Source organism: Bactrocera dorsalis, chromosome 1 (genome assembly GCF_023373825.1).
Source record: "Bactrocera dorsalis isolate Fly_Bdor chromosome 1, ASM2337382v1, whole genome shotgun sequence".
Classification (NCBI taxonomy): Eukaryota; Metazoa; Arthropoda; class Insecta; order Diptera; family Tephritidae; genus Bactrocera; species Bactrocera dorsalis.
Window position 1 is genome coordinate 19,345,889 of NC_064303.1, and position 27,004 is coordinate 19,372,892.

Sequence of the window (27,004 nt, forward strand, 5' to 3'; positions counted from 1 at the left end):
AATGGTTAATGTAGCATTAACACGGTCATGAAAACTTTTTAAAAAGTTTTAACCAAAAATATCCACCTCCTTACGAGAGAGTAAATTCTTCTTATATTACTAGAGCAACAATCAAATTATCGCACAAGGCCGAGTGCATCGAGATAAGTGCTTGCTTGATAAGGAATTAAAACACGATTTAAGTCTCATAAGGCGTACAAAAGCGATATTATATTTTAGTATTTCAGTAAGTGTAAGTGACTTGGTCTGCAAGCCCGATTTATTGTGGAGGAAATATAAAAACAATAACAGCAAATTAATAAATATGAACAAACTAAAAGTACGCAGTTTGTGTGTAATACTCGCCTACATACTAAGCCAACTGATCATAAACAACAAATTTCTGTTGGCGCACACTATGGAAATAGAGTTAATCAAAACTACTGTTGAACCAGTCTTCACTTGGTCCCCCGATTGCTATAGCGACGAGAAGACTACTTGTAAGTGCTATGGTGATGCCGATTTTTCTTGTAGAATTGAGGACGGACTCAATGATATTAACATCAGTTTTAATTCCCACTTGCGGAGACTGTATGTATTGTGCTCCAGAAACACAGAAACTAATATCAATTTTCTACTCGAGCGCAAATTTCAGTCAATTTTACTTAAACGACGTTCTTAATATGTGATAGATTGCAAGAATTTTATACACGATAACTACATGAATGACAAAATGCAGGAAATTCAAATAAGAATGAATGAGCTGAATAAAGTAACACTAGTCTATAACACTGATCTTACTGCAGAACTAAAAGGATTTATGGGTCCAACCGAGTAAATGGTTCACCTTCAACTGATTATTAAATCAAATCGTAATGAAATCCAGGAAGCAGATATTATAATAATACCAACTGTAATATTTTCTAGGGTGAACAAATTGGAAACGCTAACGCTAAGCGTACAAGGTTTAACAAATCAGTACTTATTGCTGCAAAACTTGACGCAAACATTCTTTAAAAAATTCACTGCACTCAGACAGCTTGACTTAGCCGGAAATAATATGAAAATGTTAGGCGCCAACATCTTTGCAGGGCTAACGCAATTGAATTGTCTGAATTTGAGCCGTAATGAAATCCGGGAATTGCCCGAAAGTCTGTTTGCATATCAGCGTGAACTTCTCATACTGGATCTGAGTCACAATTTATTGGAATATTTAACGCCACACATTTTCGATCACACTCCTTGGCTATGGCAGTTGAAACTTGGTGGCAATCAACTGCACGACACCACAAATCTTATGGAAAATCTGAAATCACTGAATTGTCTACATAGGCTAGACGTAAGCCAGAACCAACTGCAAACTATTTATAGCACCGAGACTTCCGTCAATAGAGCACCAAGATTACTAACAAATTTTCGATACAACTATAAGTGCATGAGTTTCGCTTTAGCTGACGGTCTTAAATATATTATCAAGGTGCAACCAGAAAATTACAATGGTGGCAAGATGAACTCAACAGTAATCAATTTTAGTGGCAATCGTCTGCGCGAATTCACTTTGGATTGGCTTGTAGAAGCGAACATTTCATGCCCTTATGAAATAAACCTAGAGCACAATCAGATTGAAAACATTTTTGCTTTACAAAATTTCTTCAGTGCAACTGCCGATTGTGCGCCCGAAATCAAAATGACTGGTAATCCGATCGTGTGCGATTGTAAATTGGCTTGGACTTACAGTGAAAACTATCGTTCGCTATTCAACGGCTTGCAGTGCGTTCAGACGTCAACCAAACTAGTAAAGGATCTCGCGCAGCTGGAACGTAAAGAACTGTGTGCTTGGGAACCAGTAATGTGTCCCAGCGAATGCAAATGTTACACACAATTTGAATTCTTGCACATCAATTGCAAGGGTGCGCAACATATCGAACAACTCCCACGCCCCGAGCAAGTTGGGCTCAAGAGTTCGGTACTCGATATTAGCAATAACAATTTCATTGTATTGCCGCTAAACACCACCTTCGGCTATGGTAACGTTTCACAACTCAACGCGTCGTACAATAAAATCACGAGCATAAATATCAGTCAACTGCCAACCAATTTGACGGTTTTGGATCTACGAAATAATCGCTTAAAATCTTTAAATGATGAATTTTTACGTACATACCTCAATGAGAGCACAAAACTACAATTTCTCTATCTAAGTGAAAATCCTTGGATTTGCAACTGTTCCGAACTGCAATTTCTGTACACCATACGTACACATCGGACACGCATACCCGATGCCGACCAGTTACTCTGTGTTAATCAGCCGAACGATACACTCCTAATATCAAATGTGAGAGAATTGTGTCCAACTCCTGTCACTGTTGAATATTATCAGTACTTGAATACAACTCTGATTAGTGTGTGGTTAACAATTATTATTTCACTTTGCATTATCGCACTCTTCTATAAATATAAATTAGAAGTGAGAGTCTGGTTATATAACCACAACATATTGAGATGTTGCATTCGCGAATGTGAGCTGGATAAGCATAAAACATTCGATGCGTTTATTTCATATGCTCACCAGGATGCAGACTTCGTCAACCATACATTGCTGCCGCGACTCGAACAGTGCGAACCACCATTTCGTGTATGCACGCACGAACGCAATTGGCTGGCTGGCGCTTATATACCCGAACAAATCATCGAATCGGTGGAACAGTCGCGTCGGACGATCATTGTGCTCTCGCAGCACTTCATCGAGTCGGATTGGGCGCGCATGGAGTTTCGCACAGCGCATCAGTGCTCGTTGAACGAAGGTCGTGCGCGCATAATAATGATTAAATATGGAGAAATCTCGAAAAGCGAGTTACTGGATAGAGAGCTAAAGGCATATTTGGATATGAATACATATCTGGATTGGCAAGACGTCAGATTTTGGGACAAATTACGCTACGCCATGCCACATAAGGTGGTTGTAGAGAGGAATACCGATATGCTAAAAATTAACGGCAGAATGTATGTTATGGGACAAGTTGAGATGAATCGTTTGGGTGACGACATTGTTTAAACTTGTCACAGTTGGTTTGTGGTAAAGCAATTGGTTGCAGAATGGTAAGAGTTTTCACAAGTACATATATATAGTATATTTATGAAAATACAAATATATTACATTTAATTGCAGTTACTTAGTGAAATCTTCCGATTCTTCTGTGACACAAAGAATTATTCAAAATATCGCTACTAAGAGAAAGATGGAGATAATCTTGGCCAACCGGCTTATCAGGCAGTGATGATCTCACAAACTCTTCAATTCCATTTTTTTATACTTCAAGTAACTATTTAATGAATTTTCCTGTATAATTAATTAAAAAATACACAATGATATCTTATTACATATTTCTGCAAAACATATTTACCTAAATACTTTAACTAGAAAGAAAGCGTAAGTTCGAGTGCAATGGGATATTTTGTGAATGGTCTTGAAAGGTGCAATGAGGAATGGTGCTGTCAGGTGCTGACCAAAATTTAGGTTAAACAAGTAATGAGGGCACTAACTGAGGTAACGGAACTATTTACTATTTACTACTTTTTACATTTGTATAAAGTACCGTAACTTAATACAAAACTAATATATAGAACTGTATTTTGGCACAGGTGTAATCTCACTAATATGAGGTATCTAAGAACTAAATTTTTTGAAAAACTGGTCGTGGCCCCGACCTCTGTTTGCTTTAATGTACCGCCCACTTTTCGGTGACACCACTTATCTTGGGACTCAACTGACCGATTTCAATCAAAAACAAGATTCTTATGTACTATAAAAATGGGCGAAATCGGAAAACAACCACGCCTACTTCACATATAAATACACATACATTTTAATTCCGTTTTATTCTTTCAATTTCCAGTGGAATACACTTAAAAAGCAATTAAAGAAACAGGATAAAACTTTGCTGGAATAATGACTTAAGGAGCTATAATAGTGTAACGCATGAAAAATTAGGCGATTTTCGTGAATTTTTTGAAAAGAAAGTATTCTCTTTCAAGTCGCTCCATATACTTTCTGCCCTTCCTGATGGGATATCATTTATTTTTTAATTAATTTCACTTTCAAATAGGCGTTTCACACTTTCGTCGAGAAAAAGAACTGTGTACTATCATTGTCATATGACATGCTGTGAAGTATACTTCCCCTTGACTTCTGGAGGGTTTACTCTTTTCCATCCTTACACATTTATATAGCGAACCGCTTGATATAAGTACAGACGTCCTCTTTCATCCGTACTTATAGTAACAGACGCTGATATGTTGTGGATTGCTTTTAGCTTCGATTGCTTTTACCATCGACCTTACCGGCATGGGTGGCACTACTGGTAGCTACGCTACCGCCAGCATCGCTCTTTGGATCATTATATCTACTGAGCCCCCTCATCACGTCAAGATAGCAAATCCCCGAGGGGGTATAAGTACATACATAAATATGTATATTATTTCCTTGGCACATTTGTCTGTATATTTACGAAAGCAAATACGAGCTACATAAGGGACGCATCTTTTCGCATCTCCGTTGTCACGGGCAACCAATGGCCGAAGCTCACGTTTTGTCAAAGAGTCGTGCTCTGAACACATAACGACGACAGACGACAAACGAAATCTGTCAAATATTACACACGTTCTTATGGACACTTATTTTGACGACGACACGAAAACACGACTGTAGGCCGACAGTTGTCATTCTTGCTAACTCCTATTTGCCAAATACAGTAGAACGACAGTAGAATGGAAGAAGAGAGATGAGGAGGAGTGGTGATGCCACTAATATGTAAAATGTAAAATTATTCACAGCTCTTACAAACTTGACGTTATTTTACAAATAAAAGCATAAAATAGCTGTATTATATCATTTGTAATAACAATTGATAAGTTAAAACAAAAATATATACCTATTTACTTATTTTTTGCATAAAAAATTTAACTTTGAACAAAATATTAAAATTTCATTGAAGTGCAAGGTATTAGTATGGCCACAACGTTGTGTACATGCAAAATGGACAGCTGTGTTGTTTTGTTTTCATTTCACTTTCGTACTCTCGTTTGTCGTTTGTCGTTTGTCGTCTGTCATCGTTTTGTGTTCAGTAGGTCAATGTATCGAAACACTGTCGCGACGACAAAGCGTCACAACATTGTGTTGTTGGTAGAAAATCGGAGCTGTGCCGAAAAACTCAAACGAAGGAACGCCGATTGTCACTGCTTCCCTTGCCACTGTAACAGTTTCGCCTACAAACATGCGTAAATATGTATGTATGTATGTATATATATGAGCGTGAATACATATTGACGCAGATTTTTGCGAGTCACGGAAAAATATTTTAGAATTGACAAATATTATAAATTGACAACAACTATGTTGGCATTTTTTCACTTCTTTGACTAATTTTTCCCAAAAACGCTTGAAATTTTTCATGGCGCCCGAGTAGGGACTCAATGCGTGATAAAAGTTTAACAAATAATACTAACAATTTTTGTGCATATCGTATTTTCGTAAATAAAATTTTAGGTTTAAAGGTTGATACGCAGCTCTCAAGTAATTGCTCAAGAAAAAAAATACATTATTTCTCAAGTAATTTTGACAGCTGGTTACGCATTGTGAATGATCCACATTAGAAGAGCAAGAGAGAATAAACAAACAAACTTTGTGCGTATGTATGTATGTATGTATGTACAAGTGTAGTAACACAAATATTTTCATTGAGATTTAAGGAATGATGTTGATGATTGGTAAGTTTTATACTACATTTCAGAATGAAATACCCTTCATAATAATGATTTTAACTAGGATGAATTTTACGATTACTTTGAATTTCCTTGAAGAAACAGTTCTTGATTTCATGTCTCTTCGCAAAACCAGGTTTGCCATATTCGCATTTTATTGAAAAAAAATAGGGGTATTCGCTTGCTCTTGCAAAACCCCCGGTGCAAGAATTGCTTATGTTTCCTCTTGGTGCGCCGGCACAACAACAAACACACGCAGAAAATTATTTGCAATGGCAGTAAAATATGTCAGACCAAAACCCATGTATGTATATTTGCGTGCAATGTCATGCAAAAATATAATTGCAACCCTGTTTTAACTGTCATTTTACATAAAGACATATTACGTCGGTAAATTGTTGAGGACCGTAAGTTTTAAATGGATTTTATGATTTTTATTTAAATTATGAAGATTTGTTACAGTTCTTTTGTTAAAAATGTATGCAGAAGGTGCGCCAATTCACAATAGCAATGCATAATAGTCATTCACACTAAATTGACCGAATCAGCCGTTTATATACCACTAGATTCTGCAATGGGTGCTCTCGTGCCCTTGTATATATCGGTATAGTATTTTTGCAATCTGCAATCTTGCAAGAGCAAGCGAATACCCCTAATGTATTGAGAATTAGTACTAGATTTCTTTAGAGCTGCATACTAGCACAAGAAAATTTCCTGCGGTAAATTTTCTTTACCATTTCTTAAGCTTTTTTTGTATGAAGTTTTTACATTTCTTGAGAGCTGGATACTAAGCTTAGGTTTACAAAAATTTTTAGTACAAATTATTGCTGTGCAAGTGAAAAGATTCACAGAGTGTACCCAGCAAAATTTTCGTGACTTTTACACAATTTTTACTTGTCACTAATTGTCGAATTTGACGTTTGCTTGTTCGTTGTGACAGATTGAATTCGAAGAAAAAAAATTTCGGTTAGACCCGCGTCGTGAAAAGAATTGGCATATTTATGCAAAATTATTTAAAATAAATATTTAAATCTCTTCGAATTGTGTTTCGTTTAATATTTGTGACTGCAATAATACTTGGAAAAAGGGGTGAGTAGAGGAAATAACAATACAATATGAAGAAAAATACATTTAGTGCATATACATAAAAGTATGTATGAGCCGGGAAGAAGGCTTTTAATCTAAGTGCATCTAAATTTGAGAAAATTTATGAAAAATATGTAGACTTTGATTGTGATTTTTATTTCTGAATCAGATGGATTCACCAGCGCTATGCGATGAAACCTATTTGAAGGAATGCCCAACAACGACTTCAACTCCCGTAAAAGATACATTTAAAATTGTCATTTTAGTTTTCAATTTATTTTTACGCATTTGTTACTGTAGAACAATTGACATTAAAGCGGAAGAAGTTCAACATTTCCAGTTGCTACAACTCAGAGCCAAACTTCTCAAAGCAACAAGTAAAAAATTTGCCTGTTCTTTTTAGAAATTTTAATTTATACAATTAAAAATGAGCAAGCCAAAGCAAACCATCACCAACCTCTCTCAAAGTAAGGAGTTGATCCACTTAAAATCATTAAAGCGTCAAAGAACGGTGCCGAAAAGTAGACGAACCTTCTGGAAGAAGCCATGTCGTTAAATCCAATTGTGTTGGAATGTCGTCTCGACATATTAAACTCGCACAATAAAAAGTTGCTGGAATGTAATCTAAAATTGTAGAGATTGATGAAGACAACATGGCCCGAGGGGAGTTAGAGGACACATTGTAGAAACAAAATCTATAATTAAAACAATTTAGCGTGTATTGCGGACACATCTTTCGTAACATCTCATAGCTCAAGGCTCCAAAAAATGAATCTGCCGAAATTCAAGAAAGAATATATCGAGTCTAAAAATTTCATTAGTTTGTTTGACAGTTTGGTTCACAATGATCCAAATATATCAGATATTGAAAAATTTAACCATCTGGTTAATTGTCTATCTGGAGAGGCTCTCCGAAGGCGTTGGCAAGTCTCAAAAAAGCTTACGATAATAAATTGTTGATATTTTTCAATATAATTTCGAATCTTTTTGAGTTGCCAACTACATATACAAAAAGCCATCGGCACCCTCATTGCGAGCGAAGATCGATGAAGTGTCGGTTTCGTATGACCCATTGCTATTGCTGGGCGATGACAAACCAATTACAAATGCGATAATCATACACATAGGTTAGGTTAGGTTAGAAGGCTGATCAAAGATGGCACGTGGACTAATAGATGTAGTCCTTTGTGATGCCATAGAAAATAGAACTCCCGTGTTCGTACTTACAGATCGGCAAAACGCTTAGTAGTCAATACAATTTTGCGCTTAATATCTACACCCACCGGTAGGATATCTGAAGGTATGTGTCCCCAAGTATCTAAGTCTTGACCTCCCAAATGCGGGAAAGTCAAGAAGGAAGTGGTGGCTAGTTTTTGCCATATCTTCTTCCAAGCAGCTTCTGCATACGGCGTCCAAGTCTTCCCAGTCTTACAGCATGTGTGCCAATAGGGCAGTGACCCGTCAAGAGCCCCACTATTAAAGAGAGGCTAGCCTTACTGAGGGCAAAGAGATCCTACGATCTATCTTGGGCTAGAATGCTTTCGCGACCGCACAAGTACCAATGCTGGCCCAGCATTGACCAAGCATCCGCGAGGCCAAACTATCCAGTAGTAGAACACAGGGGCACCGACCCGTTCCCATTCTACCGATAGCGACTCTAGGGTACCTTTCCTTGTTAGCTCATAAGCTTCGAAATGACCTGCTATTCCGCTGTGGCCCGGCACCCATACAAGGGTTGTAATAAATACTGTCGCCGCCAGGGGCAGTGACGACAGACACTCCTCAAACAGCTCAATCATACACATGGTCATGACAAAAGTTGACTTTGCCACCCGATCAAATTGGGAGGAATAGCTGGATGACGACAAGCTACCATTGTGGAAGGACTGTGAAGCTACTCTGAATAGAAGATTTCATCAATTATCAGCAGAACGGGAGTCATGTTCGAGAACGAAACCCGGAGCTGCAATCAGCACGAGTCATATGACAGGAACCAAATCGGACAGAACCAAACCATAGTTAGTAGCTGCAAATACAAAGCAGCCTCTTTGTCAACAGTGTAAATCAAAGGGCCACTACACCTTTAAAACTTTCTCTGTGCAACAGAGATTTGAGTATGTCACATTTGGGGCTAAATTGATTGCGTAAGGAACATACGGTCTCCAAGTCCAGAGCGGATCGATGTCGTGTGTGCAATCGATCCCATCATACGTTACTGCACCAGTATCCCGTTTCCTTTACTGCGGAATCTCATAAGCAACCAACAACAACTACACACTTATCGTCTATGGATTAAGTAGTCCGAAAATTCTGAGCTCTGGAGGAACTTCCTTTAGAAATAAATGACAACAAGTTCACACCAGAACAAAATAGTGTGAACAATTTTTCGTTAACACAACTGAAGTATTGCCTTCAAAACGGCTTCAAGTCAGAATGCCCTTTAAATCTGACCGTAAGTTACACGGTCACTCCTATAACACCGCAGTTCGGCGGTTTCAGACCCTGAAGAGGAAAACAATGAAGGATCCAGAACTTCGTAAAATGTATATGGACTTTATGAATGAATATGGAGCACTGTGTTACATGAGCCCAACGAGCATTTAGATACCGAGTGAGCCACACTACTTTATTATTAAATTACATGCTGTCTTTAATGCATCGAGTCGATCTTCAACTCAAATAGTCTTGAATGAACTTTTGATGGTGGGTCCAACCATCCAAGGAGAGTTATACTCAACGCTCCTCCGTTTTCGCTTACATACATAAATATGTACTAACATCGGACATTACTAAAATGTATCGCCAAATAATTATGCATGAAGAAGATAGAAGTTGTCAACCTATTGTGTGGAGAGTGCTCCTTCAGAGCAAATACAAACTTTTCGATTTTACACCGTAACTTACGGCACTGCGCCTGCACCGTTTCTCGTAACACGGTGTTTGCAAATGCTCAGTGATGCCAATACAATGAAATATCCACTCGGTTCATTGGCCATTAAAAGAGACTTTTATATTAATGATTTACTAACAAGATCCTATAATTTCGAGTCTCTAGATCTTTTGAGAAGTGAGGTAATTAAAATGTTAAACTCGGCCGGATTCACCTTAAGGAAATGACATTGAACAGTCATTAAGCTTCAATGACAAAAATTCCACTAAAACGTTGGGAATCCATTGGTTGCCGATAGAGCAATTGTTTCGATTTCGTTTTAGATGACAATTCTAGTGATCTGCGAGCCACTAAACGAAACATACATATTGTCATTTTCTCCTCGCCTTTTCGATCCTCTTGGACTATTAGCCCTACTAGTTACCAAAGCAAAAATCTTATTACAAGAGCTTTGGTTTCAAAAACTAGATTGGGATGAGTCAATTCCATTGCGCCTCGACACTAGTTGGCAGAATTTTAAACCCAACCCAATGCAGCTTTCAACAATTATCATTCCTCGTTACGTAAACTTAGAGTCGAGTACCATCTGCCAAATACATGGCTTCAGTAAGGGCGTACGGTTGCTGAATATATATACGAAGCCAATCTACTAGTGGTATTAAATGTAGGCCGCTTACTGCAAAGTCTAGTGGGGTCCGCAGAAGACCAAATTTTTTTTGCCTTAAATAATTCGCATCTTGAGCTCTCGGCAGCACATTTTCTTTCAAAATTTTGGTCAAGTGTTACGCCTATGTTGAATCAACCTTTCGATAAAATTACATTTTGGACAGACTCTGTAATAGTTTTACATTGAATGAAAACACATCCTTCCTCACCACAAAGCTTCGGCGCAACTAGAGTTGATTGACAGAGCGCATTGGCGGCATGTGCCAATAAAACAAAATCCTGCGGATCAAGTATTTCGGGTTGTAACGTGGACGAATTGAATAATTCGATAGGTTTTGGCGGCTTACATTTCCTCATAGAAGACCTGAAAGCACCCACTTCTAGCTCTCCCTAGAAGATGAAGCAATAGAGAAGAAGAAAACTAATTTTACACTAACTATAAATGTGAAAGATAACACAATATTGAACTTTATCGAAAAATTTTCTTCTCATCAGAAAATGCTTTGTGTGGTCGCATATTTACTACAATGGATCAGACGACCAGGGTAGGGAACTGACATCTAACGAATTACACTTGTATTTTTTGAAAATTTGCGAATAAAATCCAAAAACTGACTTAAGGCACCACGCTACCCGCAACCTTGCATAATCTCAATCCGTTCTTGCATGAGTACTCGGATATGTCGCTTTCATCCAAATTAATCCGAGTAGGAGATGAAAGCACACACTGCTTTCATTACAAGCCGAAGCTGCAAACCCAAATACTGGGAAATTTGCTCGTTGAAAGACTTCGAGCGCTACGCCCTTTCCTTATATTTAGCGTAGATTTTTGGTCGAGCACCCGTGAAAACTAATATCGCAGTTTTTGTGTGCCTTTACTCCGAAAGCAGTACATTTAGAATTAGTTTCTGATTTATGGACTAATTCATTTATTTTCACCATAAAAAGGTTCATTGGTCGCCGAGGAATTCCGCTGAAGAAATTCAGTGACAACGCAAACAACTTCGTCGGCGCCGACCGCAAGCTGCACGAGGTGAAGGAGGCATTTGTAGCTCAGTAATGAAAGCATTCGCCGCAGAAGAAGGATACAGCTTCACCTTTATACCACCTAGGGCACCGCACTTCGGCGCATTATGGGAGGCCGCGGTGAAATCCGCCAAACATCTAGTAGTTCGCGCACTCGACAACGCTCTTCTCACCGCAGAAGAGCTGTCAACAGTACTAGCCGAAGTGGAAGCCATTCTCTATTCGCGTCCACTAGCACCGTTGAGCCAGGACACTAACGATGGAGAAGCCCTACCTCCAGCACAACTACTGATCGGTTGCCCGCTTCGAGCACTGCCACCAACTCAAGTGCCAGCGGACCTAATTCGTTTTCGCAAGCAACAGTTTTGACAGCAGTGCTCCAAAACATATCCCATGAGTTTCCAGGAGCGCAACAAATGGCTACATCCGGAGCGGAATCTGCAGGCCGGCGAACCCGTCCTCAAACACGAAGACAACACAACCGCAGCACTGGGTACTAGGAGGTGTCGTCGCAATCGCAGAAGAGCAAGACGACAAGGTGCGAGCCATAAGCTCGCCCTGCTACCCATCAACGTTGAAGGATCATGATCCTGTCAAGGTGGCCGGTGTTGCGTCACGCGACATCCTTTAAACTACTACCACTATTACAAAATTTTTGTATTATAATAGTATTAATATTTGAATTAAAAGGTTAAAGTTTAATTTATATAAAATACTCACCATAATGTAACGAAATGTATTCTACTTACCCCTTTTTGTAAATACATACTTACGCGTCCCGTTAGGTTAAGGTTTAGGCTAAGTCATAAAATTCCTGGAATAAAGAATTCAATTGGTTAGAAGAGCAATCGCGATGGGTCAGTTATATTTTTCGGTGCAAGCAATTTAGTTTTCACGCATCCTCAAATGACTAATTTTACTCAAAAAAGTTTGAGATTTTTCACCAAGTTTCATCGAAAATTTTACTCAAGTTTCATTTTGCACGGGAGGAAGGATGAACAGAGACATCCTGCCGGATATCTATTATTCTCGTCATCCTGATTATTTGTATATATATAACCCTATATCTATCTCGCTAAGTTTTAGGTGTTACGTACAACCGTTATGTGAACTAAACTATCATACTCTCTAGCAACATATTGCGAGAGTATTCAAACGAATAAAATTAGAGAACAAATTGCAAAAGCGCATATGGCTGATCTTCTGAAATTTTGATTTTAAAAATAAATATTTTCTAAAAATAACATTTATTGCGAAACGTCGTTAGCTAGTTATTTTATAACATTCATGATTTGTATCTCAAATATTTGTATTATATTGAAATCATTCTAATAAAATTCTATCTTAATTTTTAGCGATTTGACTGGTGTTTAAAAAGTTTTTAACCAAAAATATCCACCTCCTTACGAGAGAGTAAATTCTTCTTATATTACTAGAGCAACAAACAAATTATCGCACAAGGGCGAGTGCATAGAGATAAGTGCTTGCTTGATAAGGAATTAAAACACAATTTAAGTTTCTTAAAGCGTATCAATTCGATATTATATTTTAGTATTTCAGTAAGTGTAAGTGAGTTGGTCTGCAAGCCCGATTTATTGTGGAGGAAATATAAAAACAATAACAGCAAATTAATAAATATGAACAAACTAAAAGTACGCAATTTGTGTGTAATACTCGCCTATATACTAAGTCAACTGATCATAAACAACAAATTTCTGTTGGCGCACACTACCGAAATGGAGTTAATCAAAACTACTGTTGAACCAGTCTCCACTTGGCCCCCCGATTGCTACAGCGATGATAAGACTACTTGTGACTGCTATGGTGATGGCGATATTCGTTGTACAATTTTAGACGGACTCAATGATATTTCGATATATTTTTCTTCAAACTTACGGAACCTGTATGTAAGGTGTTCCATAAACACAATAACTAATATCGATTATATACTCGAGCGCAAATTTCAGTCAATTTACTTAAAACCCATTATTTCTTAGTGATAAATTGCAAAAATTTTTCACACGAAATCTATATGAATGACAAAGTGCAGGAAATTCTAACAAAAATGTATGAGATGAATAAAGTAACACGAATCTATAACATTGACCTTGCTCCAGAACCAAAGGAATATTATGGTCCAATCATGAGATGTGCTTCACCTGCAATTGATTATTAAATCAAATCGTAATGAAATCGGGGAAGCAGCTATTATAAGCATACCCACACATTATAAGCAGGACCAACTGGAAACACTTACGCTTAGCGTACAAGGCCTAAGAAACCAGTACACATCGCTGCAAAACTTGACGCAAACATTCTTTAAAAACTTCGCTACGCTCAGACAGCTTGACTTAGCTGGAAATAATATGAGAACGTTGAACGCCAACATGTTTGCAGCGCTAACGCAATTGAATAGTCTTAATTTGAGCCATAATGAAATCCGAGAATTGCCCGAAAATCTGTTTGCATATCAGCGTCAACTTTTCATACTGGATCTGAGTCACAATTCATTGACATATTTAACGCCACATCTTTTCGATCAAACTCCTTGGCTAAGGCAGTTGAAACTTGGTGGCAATCAACTGCACGACACCACAAATCTTATGGAAAGGCTGAAACCACTGCGTTATCTACATAGGCTAGATGTGAGCCAGAACCAACTGCAAACTATTTGGAGCACCGAGACTTCCGTCAATAGAACGCCAAGGCTACTGACAAATTTTCTATACAGCTATAAGGGCATGACTTTGGATTTAGCTGCCAGTATTAAATATATTATCAAGTTGCAACCAGATATTTACGAAGGTGGCAAGATTAACTCAACAGTAATCAATTTAAGTGGCAATCGTTTGCGCGAATTCACTTTGGATTGGCTTGTAGCAGGGAACATTTCATGCCCTTTTGAAATAAACCTAGAGCACAATCTGATTGAAAACATTTTTGCTTTACAAAATTTCTTCAGTGCAACTGCCGATTGTGTGCCCGAAATCAAAATGACTGGAAATCCGATCGTGTGCGATTGTAAATTGGCTTGGATTTACAGTGAAAACTATCGTTCGCTGTTCAATAGTTTGCAGTGCGTTCAGACGTCAACCAAACTAGTAAAGGATCTCGCGCAGCTGGAACGAAATGAGCTGTGTGCTTGGGAACCAGTAATGTGCCCCAGCGAATGCAATTGTTACACACAATTTGAATTCCTGCACATCAGTTGCAAGGGTGTGCAACATATCGAACAGCTCCCACGCCCCGAGCAAGTTGGGCTCAAGAGTTCGGTACTCGATATTAGCAATAACAATTTCATTGCATTGCCGCTAAACACCACCTTCGGCTATGGTAACGTTTCGCAACTCAACGCGTCGCACAATAAAATCACGAGCATAAATATCAGTCAACTGCCAAACAATTTGACGGTTTTGGATCTACGAAATAATCGTTTAAAATCTTTAAATGATGAATTTTTGCGGACATACCTCAATGACAGCTCAAAACTACAATTTCTCTATCTAAGTGAAAATCCTTGGTTTTGCCACTGTTCCACGCAGAAATTGCTGTACACCATACGTACACATCGGAGACGCATACCCGATGCCGACCAGTTACTCTGTGTTAATAGGCCGAACGATACACTCCTAATGGCAAATGTGAGAGAATTGTGTCCAACTCCTGTTACGGTTGAACATAATCAGTACATGATTGCAACTGTGATTAGTGTATTGTTAACCGTTATTATTTTTCTTTTCATTATCGCACTCTTCTATAAATATAAATTAGAAGTGAATGTCTGGTTATATAGCCACAACATATTGAGATGTTGCATTCGCGAATGTGAGCTGGATAAGCATAAAACATTCGATGCGTTTATTTCATATGCTCACCAGGATGCAGACTTCGTCAACCATACATTGCTGCCGCGACTCGAACAGTGCGAACCACCATTTCGTGTATGCACGCACGAACGCAATTGGCTGGCTGGCGCTTATATACCTGAACAAATCATCGAATCGGTGGAACAGTCGCGTCGGACGATCATTGTGCTCTCGCAGCACTTCATCGAGTCGGATTGGGCGCGCATGGAGTTTCGCACAGCGCATCAGTGCTCGTTGAACGAGGGTCGTGCGCGCATAATAATGATTAAATATGGAGAAATCTCGAAAAGCGAGTTATTGGACCGAGAACTAAAGGCATATTTGGATATGAATACATATCTGGATTGGCAAGACGTCCGATTTTGGGACAAATTACGCTACGCCATGCCACATAAAGTGGGTGTAGAGAGGAATTCCGATATGCTAAAAATTAACGGTAGAATGTATGTTATGGGACAAGTTGAGGTGAATTGTTTGGCTGACGACATTGTTTAAATTTGTCACAGTTGGTTTGTGGTCTAGCAATTGGTTGCAGAATGGTAAGATTTATCACAAATACATTTACATATATTTATGAAAATACAAATATATTACAATTTATTGCAGTTACTTCATCAATATTCAATACTAAGAGAAAGATGGAGATAATCTTGGCCAACCTACTTATTAAGCAGTTGTGATCGCACAAACTCTTCAATCCCATTTTATTATATTGCAAGTAACTATTTAATCAATTTTCCTGTTGAATACATTAAAAAGCACACAATGATATCTGTTTATATAATTCTGCAAAAATTATTTACTTAAATACTTAATCAAACCGTCGCTGGGAAACTGCTGCAACAAGACCAAGACTTTTTCTAGGGAGAAAGCTGAAGTCAGACCGCCGCTTGGCGGCCAAAATTGTGGAACGCTACGGTGATAAGCATGCTAAGCAACATGCCAAAACACTCGGATCGGACGCGAACAAAGTTAAAACAGTGATTAAGCGACAAAGGTCCAATGAGGGAGAAAACTCCCTTGATAAAAAACTGCGAATAGGGGCTGCAACAACTTTTAGCTTGGACTTGGCGTGTTCGATCGAAGAAGGAAAAGAGTAGCGGTGGCTGTCTCTTCAGTCTTTTTGAAGGTGATCAAAGGAAACTCTGGCCCTCCCCAAAAATTGGAAAGTGCCGGATGGCACCATTGGCAATCTCTCAGGTGGGGGAGCTAGATTGGAAGTGGTGGACAAAGTGTATCTTCCACTTCGCTCTGATTGGCAGTCGAGCCTTCCTCTACGAGTGATGTTGAGGAAATCCTCAGGTTTTGTAGCCCCTTACTATCCACGCAAGACTGGAAGGTGATAAGTCTGGTGAGAACCGAGAAACCATATCGGCAAGTGCTGATACTGCTAAATGCAGAGTTCAATGGCCCTCTCATCAAAACCAAGGGAGCTATAAGCTATAGGTTCGAAAGAGTAGTTTCTAAAGTACTGCCGACGTCGCGGTTTTGGAGGAGAGACTAGAAGATGCAATTTTTCCAGATTAAGCTCCATCCGCTAATTTACTGTTTCGTTTAGAGCAAGACGGAGCCGACGTCGGCCAGATCCAGGAACCGTGACTGACTAGTAGCGACATCTCTGGTCTAAGGACGAAGAGCTACAAATAACTGGTGACCAACGATGTAGGTAGAAACAGAGCCTGTATGATGGTCCGAAATGAATTAACGGTATTTCTTTTACCTAATTTCAGCAACGTACTAACGGCAGCATTGGAGTGTGACGCTGGAGATGTCTGGCTAATTTCTGTGCACTTTACGCATGACGATGAAATGGAGCCACCTCCCGAACTGTTGAAGAAGACCTTGGCTGAAGCATAATGACGAGGAATCAGTGTCATCATCGGTTCCCACGCCAACTCGCTGCATTTAATCTGGGGTAGTTCGGAACTAATATTAGAGGTGAGTCCATCTTTGATTTCATTGTTAACGAATGGGTGCATCGAAGTCTTCAGCTCGTCGTGCAAAACTACATTGGAGAGCTTTTGTCCGCAGAAAATACCGAAGGGCGGAGGAAACCTCTCTGGTAGACTATGAAACGCAGACGTTTATTTAAGAGGGCCCCTGCCTTTTCCACTCAATATAAACATTTCGAATTCAACCGAATGCCGTTTGGACTAAAAAACCCGCCTGCAACATTTCAAAAATTTACTAACAAACTACTGAAAGATTTTATTAATAAAATATTTGTGTCTATTTATACGATAGTTTGATATTCTCTACAAGTCTCTACAAGCACTTTAATGATATAAACCGAGTTCTAACAAAACTTCGTAAATGCAAGTTCTTTTCAAAAGAAACTTTGTACTTAAGTGATATAGTGACCCCTGAAAGAGTTAGGCCAAATACTAGTAAAATCGATGAAATTTTGAAATTGGAATTGCCAACATCTGTGAAACAGATTAAGCCGTTTCCTAGTGTTACTGGTTACTACCGAAAATTTATAAAATATTTTTCAAAAAAAGGTGTAAACGACCCAAATTATATTAATTCATTCGAAAAGCTTAAGAGAGTAGTAAGAGACTGCCCGGTACTTAAGTACCCAGATTTTGAAAAACAGTTTCTGCGACTATGCAAGTTCAGATGCTCTCGCCGCTGTTCTACAACAGGATAATCATCAACTATGTTATGCGGCTAGAACGTTAAATGATCACGAAAAAAATTATGGATTATTATAGGGCTGCTAGTTTTATATTCTATCCGATCATTAACAACTAAAATGACTTTTTATTAAGTCGCAGTAGAAATGAGTCTGTTTAAATGAGTTTAAGCCTCCCCCCACTCTACCCGGGAGAAACTGGCGCACCCTAAGGACGAACTCACATACACCACATCCGATGGCACCATACACTCACATCACCACACAACACTAACACAACTCACCACAACTCACCACACATGTACCCACTCAACAAAAAGGATGGACATCGGGATGGAAGGCTCAATTCGACATTAACAATTCGCTGATACACATTCGCTGACACACTGCGCCCCGTCACCATCACCCGGTCCAATTCGATATCAACATTCGTTCGACACGGTGCGCACATTAACATACGTTTTTCCCGTCACCCTCCTCGCGCGCTGGAGTTAACTATTAACTACCCAGTTCGACCTCGATTCGCGGAGCCCCGATCGCCAGTTTCCGGCAAAGCATTATTGTTATAAAATCCTTATAAAATATAAATTTTATTTTATAAATAAAGTGGTTAAGGAACCTAAGTGTATAAAGTGTTTCTTTATTTTAATTAAAGCGGTAATTAAATCTGCTAATGTGGGTGTTTTATCACAAAATTTAAATACTAAATTGGGCAACCAAATAAACAGAGTCAAAGGTTACATCGTTAATTAAAAAATCAAACGAATTTAATATAAATATTTCCTACATTAAAGATAAGGAACATTTGAGGATGGAGCCATGTGTAGAAGTTCAAGCAAGTGAGGAAAGTTCTCTAGTCGCCATTCACTTGAGAGTGGCCAGAAACAATTATTTTACATATGGCTCAAGCAGCTCACGACTTCCGGTCTTTGACCAAGTATCCTCTGGGTAGCCTAAGAACAAGAAGGTTTGGGGCTCGCCATGTAAACAACGCCTCCAATGAAAAGGTCGTACGTATGCACGAAAACACTCCAGCTCTGAAAGTATTCGACGCAATGTCCGACGGGGAAGCAGAGGAAGAGGAAGACCTCCAATCCGTTGGAAAGACCAGGTGGAGAAGGACCTGGCTTCGCTTGGCATTTTCAATTGGCGTCACGTTGCGTAAGGAAAAAACAATTGGGGCGCGGTTGTTAACTCGGCTATAATCGCGTAAGCGGTGTCTACGCCAGTAAAGAATAAGAAGGAAGGTAAGGACAAGTTAGCAGTGGACTTTCTTAGCAGAATTAATGCAGACACTAACGAAATTTTTTATATAATAATGTATCAGGATGATTTATATACCGTTCACTCACAGTCTGAAGATTTTCATGACTACATCCCAATTATGGAAACCGTTGTAAATAGATCTAAAACTCAAATTATTTTTACAAAATATTAAACTAAAGATATAGATTTAAAACATAAAAATAAAATAATTTATATAAACACTTTCGACTTAGAAAATAATTTAGAATCAATTCTAAAAGAATATTTAACAAAGGAAATGTTGGAATATATACAGAGTTAGATGACAATCAATATAATATGTATTTTACAAAATAAATTAATAGAATTATTTTCAGGATTTATATGTAGAAATATCAGATTCGTTCGTTGTTCATGTCATGCAAAAGATATTGACACAGAAGAAGAAGCTCTTAAACTAATCAATAATTACCATAAAATCAAACTGGTTATACCGGTAACCATAAAAAATATAATTTATATTTATTTATAATTTGAAGTTATTAATCCAAAAATACATTAATAATTGCTCCACTTGTACCAGATCTAGGATTAAAGCCAAATTCTATTGAACTGAAACTCCAAAAGACATAAAACAAATAAAACAAATGGATGTCTAAACAAACACAAAATCAAATTTTCTGACATTTATTGACAGAACCAATCAAACTATACTATAGAAAAACTAAGACTTTATAAATCTCAAAAGGGACATTTTAAAAATTTAATTTACGATAGTGAATTCAAAAGTGTAAACATTAAACATTGTTCAAAAACCGAAAATATAAGTCTTCATTTAGTGAAGCCTAATAATCAAACTGGCAATGCCAATTTTGAAAGATTGCATAACACTATTTCACAGTTCGAGTATTTATGATTGAACAACAGTTCGAGTTTTTATGATTGAACAAAAATCCCTTAGTATAAAAGAAAAAACTATTAAAGCATAAGAATATTATAAGAATTTTTATCATTCGGTGGCAAAAGAAAAACCAATAAATATTGAACTAGGAAATTGTAATAAATGAAAAATTTATAAAAACATTTTAATAAAAAAAAAATAAATGTATAAATAACAGAAATGAAAAGAGAGAACCTTACAAAGAACAAAGGTATAATGAATACTTAAAAAATTAAAAAAAAAGATTTATAATCTTATAATAAAGAACAACCAAAGTATAAAAATTCTAATTTAGAAAATATTCATAGCTCTAATATTAAGAGCACACTGAAATTCTGAAAATCTTATTAGAATTTAATAAATTTCTTCAGTTCTAGCGATGGAGGAGTTACATATTGTAATATTCGCCCTATTATTATACCCCTATTATTATACCCTATGTGTAAGTATAAATGATTAGGATGGCGAGAAAATTGACGGTTGACAGTCTGTCTGTCCGTTCGTCCGTGCCAGCTGTAACTTGAGTAAAAATTGAGATATCTCAATGAAAATTGGTATGGAGATTTCTTAGTGCAAAAAAAAAAAACAAATTAAGAAAACTAAATTAAGATATGAAAATTTTGAAAATTTATTTTATCTCCCACACCAGGGTAATATGGACCTGTTTTTTTTTGACATTTTTTTCATAGAAATGTTTATACTACAATAGAACTTTTTTCACACATCATGAGGTATATCGTGGAGTGTATTCGTATAAACAAAAATTTTCGGAATTTTTAAATGACATCTGTCTGAGGAATGGCTGGCTGAATAAGATGTGTCTTTTCACTGGCGGACACGATTTCTCATGTTTGGATCATCTGAAACACAAAAGCCAATGTATTCTTAAAAAGTACGTGAATGGTTATTGTCCCCACTATAATCATGGAAAAATGTTGATAAATAAAAAGGTAATTAACGTTTTTTTTAATTTTCGCGTTTAAAGTTTGAGTTGTGCCCTCCGAGCGCTCCGATCGTCGAGCTGTATTATATAGCTGAAAATATACCTTATTACGTTCAAAGAAGTTCCAAATATTCAATCGCATACTTTTCCTTTAAAAAATTCACGAAAATCGCCTAATTTTTCATGCGTTACACTGGTATAGCCTCTTATGCTATAAATTCGCTCAGTGCGAATATTATAGGAACTACTCTACTCTACTCTTTTTGGTAACTAGAGGAATCAACAGTTTTGGTTGGACTTACATAGACAACTCATGAGATGGTATATTTTAAACAAATTATTGGTGAAGAATTTTGTTCCGTTATATTAATTACTTCTATACTTATGTGATAGAATTAAATAGAATTTAAAATTGTGTTGCATGGGAAGTAGTCGTGGTTGTAGTCCGATTTCGCCCGTTTTCGCACTTGGACATAGGAATATGAGAAGAATGCCAAGTGCTAAATTTAGTCGAAATCGGCCGGTTGAGTCCCGTATGTGTATGTGATTTCACCAAAAGGTGGGAGTGCCACGCCCATTATTTAATTTTTACACAGCCTCACACAAAGCCTTCTTATGCCATCTTGGGCGTACAATTTAATGTCTTTGCGTACTTGGTTATTGAGTCATCGCGATTTTTGTAGCTTTTTACAATACCGTTATATGGGGAGAGAGCGGTCTTATCATCCGATTTCATTATTTTCACACTGTCGGTAAGAGTTCTTATAGTATTTGAACTGGGAAAATTTGGCTATTGTAGCTTTGAGGTTAAGGAGATATGTATATTAAATTCATTCGAGGGCGTGGCCGTACAATTTCTACCGCAATTCCCTGTAAAAATGACATCTTATCTTAATTAAGTGCTAATTTATGGTACTTTATAGGTTTTCGCTTTATGGCGATTTGTGAGCTTGACAGGGGTCCAGTAACCCTCATCTAAGAACTCGTATATTTTTGTACTTAGAAACCCATATACCAAGTCTTATCAAGATATCTCAATTTTTACTCAAGTCACAGCTTGCACGGATGGACGGACGCATATGGCTGATCTTCTGAAATTTTGATTTAAAAAATAAATATTTTCTAAAAATAACATTTATTGCGAAACAACGTTTTCTAGTTTTAACTTATAACATTTTTGCTTTATACCTCAAATATTTGTATTATATTAAAATTATTCTAATTAAAATTTTATAGTATATTAATTTTTAGCGATTTGACTGGTGGTTAATGTAGCTTTAACGCGTTCACGGCAGTTTTTTAGAAAGTTTTTAACCACAAATATTCAAATTTATCGTGATATACTACGTCGGTATGACCTCGCTTACGCCTTTCAGTGGCCTGGCTAAAGATTTAGTCATCTTACGAAAGAATAAATTCTTTTGAAAAAAGTTTGTTTTTCTTATATTACTAGAGCAACAAACAAAGTATTGCACAATGGCGAGTGCTAAGAGAGTTTGCGGTTTCCACAAATATTTTCCTTGATAAGGAATCAAAATACGATTTAAGTTTCTTAAAGCTTACCAATTCGATATTTTATTTTAGTATTTCAGTGAGCATAAGTAACTTGGTCTGCAAAACCGATTTATTGTGGAGGCAATATAAAAGCAATAACAGCAAATTAATAAATATGAGCAAACTAAAAGTACGCAATTTGTGTGTAATACTCGCCTACATACTAAGCCTACTGATCATAAACAACAAATTTCTGTTGGCGCAAAATACCGAAATGAAGTTAATCAAAACTACTGTTGAACCAGTCTCCACTTGGCCTCCTGATTGCTATAGGGATGAGAAGACTACTTGTGAGTGCTATGGTGATGGCAGTTTTCGTTGTGCAATTTTAGACGGACTCAATGATATTGACATCCGTTTTTATTCAGACTTGTGGAATCTGGTTGTTACTTGTTCCACAAACACAAAAACTAATATCGATTATCTACTCCAGCGCAAATTTCAGTCAATTTTACTTAAAACCCGGTATTTCGAAGTGACAGATTGCAAGAATTTTACACACGAAATCTATATGAATGACAAAGTGCGGGCAATTCTAATAAAAATGCGTGAGCTGAATAAAATAACTCTAGTCTGTAACGTTGACCTTGCTCCAAAACCAGAAATTTATATTGGTTATCTGCTTCACCTACAACTGATTATTAAATCAAATCGTAAAGAAATCCGAGAAGCAGATATTATAAGCATACCAAATGACCTACTTTATAAGCAGAATCTACTGGAAACTCTTACGCTTAACGTCCAAGATCTACGAAATCAGTACTTATCGCTACAAAACTTAACGCAAACATTCTTTAAAAACTTCACTGCGCTCAAACATCTTGACTTAGCCGGCAATAATATGAGAATGTTGGACGCCAATATCTTTGCAGAGCTAACGCAATTGAATTCTCTGAATTTGAGCCGTAATGAAATCCAGGAGTTGCCCGAAGGTATGTTTGCATATCAGCCTCAACTTCTTATACTGGATCTGAGTCACAATTCATTGAAATATTTATCGCCACACCTTTTCGATCAGACTCCTTGGCTATGGCAGTTGAAACTTGGTGGCAATCAACTGCACGACACTATAAATCTTATAGAAAATCTGAAATTACTGAATTGTCTACATAGGTTAGACGTGAGTCAGAACCAACTGAAAACTATTTGGAGCACCGAGACTTCCGTTAATAGAGCACCAAGCTTACTAACAAATTTTCGACACAACTATGAGTGCATGAGTTGGGCTTTAGCCGACGGTCTTAATTATATTACCGAGTTGCAACCAGAAAATTACGAAGGTGGCAAGATTAACTCAACAGTAATCAATTTAAGTGGCAATCGTCTGCGCGAATTCACTTTGGATTGGCTTGTAGCAGGGAACATTTCATGCCCTTTTGAAATAAACCTAGAGCACAATCTGATTGAAAACATTTTTGCTTTACAAAATTTCTTCATTGCAACTGCCGATTGTGCACCCGAAATCAAAATAACTGCTAATCCGATCGTGTGCGATTGTAAATTGGCTTGGATTTACAGTGAAAACTATCGTTCGCTGTTCAATGGTGCACAGTGCGTTCAGACGTCAACCAAACTAGTAAAAGATCTCGCGGAGCTTGAACGTAAAGAACTGTGTGCTTGGGAACCAGTAATGTGCCCGAGCGAATGCAATTGTTACACACAATTTGAATTCCTGCACATCAATTGCAATGGTGCGCAACATATCGAACAGCTCCCACGCCCCGAGCAAGTTGGGCTCAAGAGTTCGGTACTCGATATTAGCAATAACAATTTCATTGTATTGCCGCTAAACACCACCTTCGGCTATGGTAACGTTTCGCAACTCAACGCGTCGTACAATAAAATCACAAGCATAAATATCAGTCAACTGCCAACCAATTTGACGGTTTTGGATCTACGAAATAATCGCTTAAATTCTTTAAATGATGAATTTTTACGTACATACCTCAATGAGAGCACAAAACTACAATTTCTCTATCTAAGTGAAAATCCTTGGTTTTGCGACTGTTCCACGCAGAAATTGCTGTACACCATACGAACACATCGGACACGCATACCCGATGCCGACCAGTTACTCTGTGTTAATCAGCCGAACGATAAACTGCTAATAGCAAATGTGAGAGAATTGTGTTCAATTCCTGCCACTGTTGAATATAATCAGTACTTGATTGCCACTCTGATTAGTCTAGGGTTAACCGTTATTATTTTACTTTGCATTATCGCACTCTTCTATAAATATAAATTAGAAGTGAAAGTCTGGTTATATAATCACAACATATTGAGATCTTGCATTCGCGAATGTGAGCTGGATAAGCATAAAACATTTGATGCGTTTATTTCGTATGCACACCAGGATGCAGACTTCGTCAACTATACATTGCTGCCGCGACTCGAACAGTGCGAACCACCATTTCGTGTATGCACGCACGAACGCAATTGGCTGGCTGGCGCTTATATACCCGAACAAATCATCGAATCGGTGGAACAGTCGCGTCGAACGATCATTGTGCTCTCGCAGCACTTCATCGAGTCGGATTGGGCGCGCATGGAGTTTCGCACAGCGCATCAGTGCTCATTGAACGAAGGTCGCGCGCGCATAATAATGATTAAATATGGAGAAATCTCGAAAAGCGAGTTATTGGATAGAGAACTAAAGGCATATTTGGATATGAATACATATCTCGATTGGCAAGACATAAGATTTTGGGACAAATTACGCTACGCCATGCCACATAAGATGGGTGTAGAGAGGAATACCGATATGCTAAAGATTAACGGCAGAATGTATGTTATGGGACAAGTTGAGATGAATCGTTTGGGTGACGAAATTGTTTAAATTTGTCATAGTTCGCTTGTGATAAAGCAATTAGCTGCAGGATGGTAAGATTTACAACAAATATATTTTTATATACATACATATATACATGAAATACAAATATGTTCCATTTAATTGCAGTTACTTAGTGAAATCTTCCGATTCTTCTGTGACACAAAGAGTTATTCAAAATGTCGCTACTAAGAGAAAGATGGAGATAATCTTGGCCAACCTTCTTACAAAGCAGTGATGATCGCACAAACTCTTCAATTCCATTTATTATAAGTATTTCAAGTAACTATTTAATGAATTTTCTTGTATAATCAATTAGAAAATACACAATAATATCTGTTTATATATTTCTGCAAAACGTATTTACCTAAATAATTTAACTAGAAAGAAAGCGTAAGTTCGAGTGCAATGGGATATTTTATGAATGGTCTTGAAAGGTGCAATGAGGAATAGTGCTGTCAGGTGCTGACCAAAATTTAGGTTAAACAAGTAATGAGGGCACCTACTGAGGTAATGGAATTATTTACTATTTACTACTTTTTACATTTGTAAACCGATTTCAATCAAAGTCAAGATTCTTATGTACGATATAAATGGGCGAAATCGGACAAAAACCACGCCTACTTCACATATAAATACACATACATTTTAATTCCATTTGATTCTTTCACTTTCCAGTGTAATACACATAAAAAGCAATTAAAGTAACAGGGTAAAACTTTGCTGGAATAATGGCTTAAGGAGCTATAATAGTGTAACGCATGAAAAATTAGGCGATTTTCGTGAATTTTTTGAAAAGAAAGTATTCTCTTTTAAGTCGGTCCATATACTTTCTGCCCTTCCTGATGGGATATCATTTATTTTTTCAATAATTTCACTTTGAAATAGGCGTTTCACACTTTCGTCTCTCAACTTATCAAGATTTGGCTTTTTTTAATTACGGCTAGTTCAGTGGTGTTGCAAATAACTTTAGCATCATTGATCTATCAGCTTTCGGCACAAATCCGATGACAGATTTTGGAATGTTTTCTTTAATTATAATGCCTACACCATTGCGGTGATTTTTAGTTTGGTTGTCAGAGAAAAAGAACTTTGTATTTTGGGAAATCTGGCCACCATGTTTCACTTATGCCAAGTAAATCGATTTGGTGGTTTCCCCTTGCCTTCTGAAGGGTTTACTGTTTTCCATCCTTACACATTTACATAGCGAACTTCTTGATACAAGTACAGACGTCCGCTTTCATCCGTATTTATAGTAACAGACTCTGATATATTGTGGATTGCTTTTACCATCATCTTACCGGCATGGGTGGCCCTACTGGTAGCTACGCTACCGCCAGCATCGCTCTTTTGATCATAATATCTATTGAGCCCCCTCATCACGTCAAGATAGCAAATCCCCAAGGGGAGATCACGGTTAGTGATTAGGAGTCGCTATTTAGGATTTGGTACAACCCTGGGCTGGTGGTGACGGCATTCTGGCACCTGAATATGATGAGGTGTTACTCATTAGAAATGGCTGACGGGCTAATGTCGCAACCGCCCCCGTCCCATTAAAACCGTGGCATGCCTCTGAGTACGTTCCCC

At 37.6% G+C, this 27,004-nt stretch overlaps 1 protein-coding gene across 1 annotated transcript; it reads left to right on the top strand.

Moving 5' to 3' along the window:
- Positions 1-1,113: 1,113 nt before the first annotated feature.
- On the top strand, positions 1,114-25,254 carry LOC125777905 (uncharacterized). The gene is given in 5 exon segments (XM_049454188.1): positions 1,114-2,542; positions 2,544-2,766; positions 13,556-15,762; positions 23,303-24,931; positions 24,933-25,254. Coding segments are annotated over 5 exon segments (5,562 nt in total). The 5' UTR covers positions 1,114-1,276; the 3' UTR covers positions 25,170-25,254.
- Positions 25,255-27,004: the final 1,750 nt, after the last annotated feature.